We start from the raw sequence: 7,429 nt of genomic DNA, 5'->3' as shown, positions 1-7,429 counted from the left end.
CCATCGAGGCTAGAGCTATTTACAAAAAGGTTTGCATCACCCACCAAAGCCTTGCACTCTTCCTCCCCTCGCTATCTGGCGAATAAACTGAAATTGTCTGGAGGCTTGAGACCTTCTCGGAATGCGGAAAAGTTTCTGCTCGTGCCCCCCTCCGTTCAAAGGGGAAAAAGTTGATGGCTCATTCGTTCTCAGGTAATGCGGTGAGAATCTGGAAATCGCTTCCTCCATTGGTGCCACCACCTCCATCCGGATCTTCAAAGCGGACCTCAAATCTCTATTCCAAAGACACTTTCAGAACTAATTCCTTAATTCTCAGACCCCGCCAGGAAGTTTGTGAGTCATTGTAAATTTGTAATCTTTTATTTATTTATTTTTTGTAAATTCCTTGCTTGCTGGGTTTGATATTGTGTTCTTGTCTTCTATGTTTTTCCCTACCTCCTCTTGCCTGCTGTGTTTTACTATGTGTCCTGCTATTTTTGTACGTTCTATTTTGTAACATTTCTCTCATGTAACAACTGGTTCCAATGTACAGCGCTCTGACCCCTACGGGTAAATTCCGCGCTTTATGCATAAATAAATAAATAAATAAATAAATTATGTGATCGGTAGATTTATTGATCATGTGTTTCTTCTTTTTTCTCGATGTTAACTAGGGAAGATAGTTTAATAATGGTAAAAGTAAGAAACGTAGAAATAACTGCTATTCAATAAAGTGAAGAAAGTTAATGCATAAGCATCACCCGTATATCCTAAATAGAGAGGTCAAACTTTCCTTGTTGACATTCAGTCTTGCAAGTGATTATCCTGTTTCTATTTCCATGCCCTTCTGAGCAGACATGACGTCACTCGCCGATCACAACAATCGCCTAACTGGACCACAACCCCCAGAATGCTATCGGTCAGTAAGAAGTTATATATAGCCCGTCATCCGGGCCTCTCGCTGGTGCTCTGGCGACTTGTCGCCATTACTGTAGCGAGCGGCCTTCGAGGTCCGCCTCAAGCGCATGATCCCGGCCTGCGCCGTCCGTCAGTGCCTTCCACCGCACCACGGAGCGGGATACCTGTCCGGTATCCCTAGCTGTGTACCTCGGCGCGCCTCTCAGGCGAGCCCTCACTGACAGCGCAGTCAGGCCTCCTCTACCGTACACAGCGCCAGGCCTGGCCGACTGACACCCGGGTTCTGAGCGCCTATCACCGGCAGACAGTCCAAGACACCCACCGGCTACAGGCCGATCACTGACAGACACCTTCAACGGACCGAGGAACTGTGCTTTAGCCTGTCCCCTGCTCTACCCTCCATTTTCTCCAGCCGTCCTGAGACCGGTCTGCACCTACAGAGCCTCCTGACTTCTGCAAAGACCAGCGAAGCCCCTAAGGGCCTGTCTACACTGCCTTCGGCGAGAGCCACCTGGCACCTCGCCTCCTCTCCTTGCCTCTGACCCCCTGTGTCGGCCTCACCTGTCACCGGCGCACACCTCATAAGGGGCCCTCTCGGACTCTGCGTCCGTCCCACGGGCCGGCGGCCCTCACCCGGGCTTCAAGCCCACCACCTCGGCTCCTTTCTCCCGAGTGCCTGCTCGGACCCTTTTCTCTTTTTTGGCTTCGGCAGCCCCCGAGGATGTCTCCATGATGCCTGAGGTTTGGTCCCTCCCGCAGTGCCCGAACGCCATGAGCCTCGGTGTCCTCCAGCACCTCCCGTGTTCCGCTCCCCCCTCCGGCGCCCCCGTCCATGCCGCTGAGCCCAGCCGGCGCAGCCGACATGGACAGCAGCACCATCAGCAAAGCCCAGCCCAGGGCCGGCTCGACCGGGCCCGCGGGGGAAACTAAACCCAAGAGCGGTAAGGAAATACTTGGGCGGGTGTGTTGTGTGCGTGTGTGTGTGTGTAGGGGGGAGGGGGGTATCGGAGAATTCCTCTGGGATATGGGATTATTAGTGCATAAACTTTCACGTGGGACACTCGCAGGACCTAGGCACTGGTGGGTGTGTTTGGATCGCAGATAATGGGGGCTGCGAGTCAGTGGATCGCAGATAATGGGGGCTGCGGGTCAGTGGATCGCAGATAATGGGGGCTGTGCACCGCAGAGTATAGGGTATGAAGCCCCGCAGTGATCGGGTGTAGTTTAGGCTGCTGAACGCTATCAAGAAGGGTGCATGAGGCGTGTAGGGCTCTGGATGCACAGTAACTTTATAGCTACACGTTATACATACAATTATCTGAGCATTGATCACACCAAACACCCTGAAACCAAGATGTCTGCTGAAGTTGTAAACTATTTTTTCGGATAAGGTTCACCCTCTTCCCTGTATTTGAGGCAGTGGGAGTATGGGGCGCTTGCCTTTTAACTTCTGGATTATGTGACACAATTTGTGTCCCTTAAACATTTGTTTTCATTTAACTTGAAAATTAAAATATATATTTTTAGACCACTCGGACAATACTATGGAAGTGTTGTGGGAAATCCAATTTTGCATATATATATTGACAATTACATTTTAAAATAGTTTGAGATATTATGAAGTTATTGCTGTTTTAGAAATTAAATGCATTGTATGGTTGTTTGTTAAATCGAAAATAAAAATGTTAAAATAAAAATAATTTTCAGTATTCAGACATATCTGATGCTGACTTTACTTTACACCCATCTCCACTCACCAATTACCAACACCAGTTGAGCACACAACCTTCACACTCCACAGCATTATCCTCTCATACACTTTAACACAGGGCAGTTGAATGTAACATGTTTTCATTCAATTGTGGTACCCTTTCTCTTGGGTTGTGGGGTCACTCCCTGTTTGACAAATAAATCATTCCATTTGAAACCAGCATCTGCAATGTAATAGGTCTCGCATTTACGCGAGTTTGAGCTATTGGCATTGTAAATGACAATGCCTTTTATTTATATCCTGTTTTTTAAAACCTAAATAAGGCAGCCATTTACAATGCCAATAGCTTAAACTAAAGGTAAACGAAAGGTTAGACTTTGACCCTTCTATGACGTTTACCAATCACTTCAGAGATCAATCCTCACTACACTTTTAATCACATTAAATAATTTAAAAGCGTCTCTAAACAAAAATGCCCATTACTCTCCTGTAGATGTAAAACTTAAACCGAGAACACAGGAAAGTGTCACACCCACCTTCTAGTTCTTTCAGTGTCCTATGACTTAAACACTCTATTTAAAATGCTCTGCAGTTTTGATACATAATAGAGTAAACAATCGTGTTTATTGCATACAAGCTCATGCATGAGATAGTCTAAACAATTAAGTATGGAACAACGCACTTTCATAGTAGGGCTGTTTTTTTCACTGCCACCCAACTGAATACAAAGAAACTATGTACCGTTAAACGGAAACAAACTGTATAGTAGCAGAGTTGTAACCTACTTGACGCCGCAATGCCCTCCTTTACCATAGTAAAATTCCGCATTAATGGATTCCCAGCAGGGATTCTTTTAGTATTCCTCAAAGTCCTAAACGTAGCTGCTCGCAGTCCTATGCTTTAGCTAGGCCTTTCTTTCTTACCAAGGACAGTTGTCCTTCACAGGGAGCACCAAAGGACATATAGGTATTCACCAGTCCTACCACAGCACACGAGTCTCAGCAGGTGCTGGCTGCAGTGCATTCTCTGCTTCAGCTATCCACTGCCAGCAGTGGCCTGGCACATTTATTTATTTGAGATTTGTAGAGCGCACATATACCTGTGGGTGTCTCGGTGCGGAGGACAGCGGGCATAAACCAGACACTAGAAGAACTTATTGATTGAACAACCAGGTTTTTTGGGTTTTTTTCCCCTCAATTTTCTAATAACTAGCAAGGACTGGCTGAATCTAATCTCAATTGGGAGGGAATTCCAAAGTTTAGCTGTGGCAACGATGAAGTGCTTGTCACCCCATGATGCGGTTTTAGTGGGACTTTAAGCAGATTTGCTGTAGATGAGTGTAAGGCCAGGTTATATATAAGAACACACATACATACATACAGGTTAGGGGTGTAGGCTTCTAAAGCCTTATTGCGAAACAAAGGTCCAGAGTTGCAAGAGGCTTTGTAAGCAATGCTCAGGGCTTTAAACTTTATGCGGTTTCTCACAGGGAGCCAGTGGTACTGTTGAATGACATGGGAAATAGGTTTGTATTTAGGAGTTCCTGATAGCATTCTGGCTGCTGAGTTCTGGACCAATTGAAGTTTGTGAATGACCTTAATTTAGCCATTCATAAGAAGCCCATTACAATAGTCAATGGTGGACATGATTAGGGTACTTACTAGTGTTTTTCCCGCATTCAGGGGTAGAAACGGCACTATATTTTTTACATTTCCAACTTATGGAATGATGAGACCAGCGTTTGCGTGGGGTACAAAGGACAGCCTATTGTTAAATACGACTCCCAGATTCCTGACCTTGGTGACTGGGAGTGGTAGGGAACCCAGTAAGCAAGGCCACCAGGAGGAGGACCAGATGGGTGACAATTTGCCAGAGTTCAACTTAAGGCAATTGTTGGCCATCCAGCTACTGATGGCCAACATGCCCTTCTGAAAGTTGGCTGCTACCTTATCAGCATCATTATGTATAGTGAGCACCAGTTGTGTATCATCGGCATAAGATGTAAGGCCCATCCCGTGTGCTTTGATGACTCTACCCAAGTCCGACACATAGATATTAGCGTCGGACTTAAGGATGATCCTTGCGGAACACCACACGGAAGGGCCAATTGGGGGGAGTTAAAAGTGCCGAGATTAATCGATTGTGTACGGTTGGTGAGAAGTCATCAAGGCTCTAGCTGTGTGTTGAATACCTATTTTTCAGACGCGGTCGATCAAGATGGCATGATCGACCGTGTCAAAAGCTGCTGAAGGATCCAGCAGTATGAGGACAGCCGTCCCTCCCTGGTACAGAATAATCCTGATGTGTTCCGATGCTTTAATAAACGCCATTTCTGGTCCATGGCCCTTACGGAAGCCAAATTGAGTGTCATCCAAGAGTTTGTGTTCAATATACTTAGATAGCTGGATCTTTATCACTTTTTCAAAAATTTTGGCCGGAAAAAAGGCAACTAGCTATAGGTCTATAGTTTTTCATTCGGATCCAGGTTTTTTTTTTTAACACAGGTTTGATGTTTTTTTTTCTAAATCCTGGGGTATATGCCTGATGGTAAACATTGCATTACAGATGTTAGATAGGGTCGGTGCAACCAGGTCAGCAACTGGTTTAAGTACTGCTGGAGGGCAGGGGTTGATGGCGGAGCCTGACTTAATGATAGATTAAGTTTGAGATCTGATCAGGTGTAGTAGTCTCAAATTGCAATAGGGAGGGAGAAGATTCAAGTAGTACCAGGGTTTGAGGGGTAGTCATCCATTTTAGTCTTATATGAAGTTACCTCAAACTCCACAGCATCACTTTTTACACCGACAGCTGTTGAACACTCCCTGAACCTACGCTGTAAACACTGTAACATTATCCCATCTGTCACTAAACGGTACACACCAGGTGGAGGACCAGCATAACCTGGCCCTCTCCACACACTGAACATATACACTAGGCATGTGTACACAAAGGGGCCATTTTGGAAACCAGTCTTCCTTGTAGCCTTCCGCCTCCAAAGAGACTGCACCAGATCAGTGTTGCCCAGGGCGTGGAGGGGAGTGCGTGTGGCCAGTTCGTTTGGGGAGTTAAGTGCTTTTGTAGAGGTCAGAGGTTGGCCTAAGGATACTTTTTTGTACTTTTTGCTTAGGTAAAAAGTGTCTCTGGTTGTTATGGTGTTGCTAGTGCCAAGGGTCCACTTGTGACAAACAGCTGTTTTCTAGTAACAGTAGCATGTCGTGGGACTGCTGTTGGAGCTGGATATCTCTGCGACTACTGTTGGGCTGCGTTGATTGGATGTTGTGGGACTGCTGATGGGGCTGAATATCTGAGACTACTGATGAGCTGTGGTCGGAGCAGGATTATATTTTGAGAGCTGTAGGATCATGATAAGACGGGCGTTGAAGGTGTATTTACTGCGCTGAATATACTCATACTAATATGCTAGATTAGCCACTACGTTTACAGTAATGCAGAGCGGCACACTAGTACAGTATGTGGCAAAAGCTTGGGCAAAGAGACCTTTGCCGCCTAATGCATATGCAATTATTTTTTGTCATAATGTAATGCATTTAATCTTCGACCCACACTGGCTGATGGGTAGCTACTCTTTTCAGTGTTTATCGTTTAAAATGGGTGCGGTCTTAATGTTTGTGCGTAAAAGGCTATCAGACTTTACCATGCATAGTACATTCTTGTGCAGAAATGAAGTTAAACCAAAGCAGCAGCTATCAATTACTTCTGGGAATCTCCAAGCATTATACACACAAGAGGACACAGGGGGTCTAAACGCCAACTTGTATGGCTAGCTATCCTTAACTCCAAAAAAGTATGTGAGTTAGTGCCCTAGTCACCCTAGATAGCCTAAAAAAGGGGATACAGTGTAGTGATGGGCCTGCGTGCGTGGGATCAAGCACATACAGTATCGATCGACAAGATCCAAGTCACTCATATATGGATTACCATCAAATGAACTTTGTGATCAGTCATATCATATGGTTCACCAGTATCACGTGGTATGTCCCTTGATCGAGACAGTTCAACAACTTAGTGGCAGAGCAGGATCAAGTCCACGGGCACTTATGGACAACCATATAACAGCTAATCATTGATGGCTATGAAAGTGGTAAATACACAGTGCAACAAAAAAGTGGTGAATTTGAAATAGAGTAATGCGTCCTAGATTTTTTTTATTCATGTAAGGGCACACCCCCTAATTAAAACCAGAATAGTGCAAACTACAGTGGAAACAAATATCTGTCGGAAAAAAGGCCAACATGTTTCTGCCTAATGGGCTGCAAGTCCCTCGGCTTTCGTCAGGGCCTCTGCTCTCAAAATATTGCTACTGCTTTAGAAGTGATGTACAAATTATAACACAAATGTGTATAACACAAATGTTTAAGGTTGGAACAAATACAACCTGTGACATGCTAATTCTCCATATCAGTGGATGCAAAAGAACATCCAGCTTGACATGCGACTGGACTTCACCTCACCTGGACCGTGCTTGGGTATTCGAGGCCCTGCTCTGTCGGTGCCCCAAAGCTCAAACCGGAGTCTTTGGGGGGAGGCCTCCACTGATATGGAGGATTAGCATGTCACAGGTTTTATTAGTTCCAACCTTAAACATTTGTGTTATACACATTTTTGTGTCTAGGGCACTAACTCTCATACTTTTTTGGAGTTAAGGATAGCTAGCCATACAAGTTGGCGTTTAGACCCCCTGTGTTCTCTTGTGTGTATTGTGTTGTAGCTGGGGACCTGAACCAGGGGAGGTCTTTAAATAATGTTTGTCTCTACGACCCCCCTTTCCCTGTATGTTATGAAATCTCCAAGCATTACCTT

General features: G+C 45.3%; 1 protein-coding gene across 1 annotated transcript in view; it reads left to right on the top strand.

Moving 5' to 3' along the window:
* Positions 1-886: 886 nt before the first annotated feature.
* RNF10 (ring finger protein 10) overlaps positions 887-7,429 on the top strand; it is a 427,291-nt gene continuing 420,748 nt past the window's right edge. The window contains exon 1 of the mRNA XM_086942862.1: positions 887-1,838. Coding sequence (XP_086798988.1) covers positions 1,730-1,838 — 109 coding nt within the window. The 5' untranslated portion in view covers positions 887-1,729. The remainder of the gene's footprint in view (positions 1,839-7,429) is intronic.

Source organism: Lissotriton vulgaris, chromosome 11, assembly GCF_964263255.1.
Source record: "Lissotriton vulgaris chromosome 11, aLisVul1.2, whole genome shotgun sequence".
Taxonomy (NCBI): domain Eukaryota; kingdom Metazoa; phylum Chordata; class Amphibia; order Caudata; family Salamandridae; genus Lissotriton; species Lissotriton vulgaris.
The sequence above is the reverse complement of the archived record's forward strand: the minus strand, read 5'-3'. Positions and strand labels throughout refer to the sequence as shown.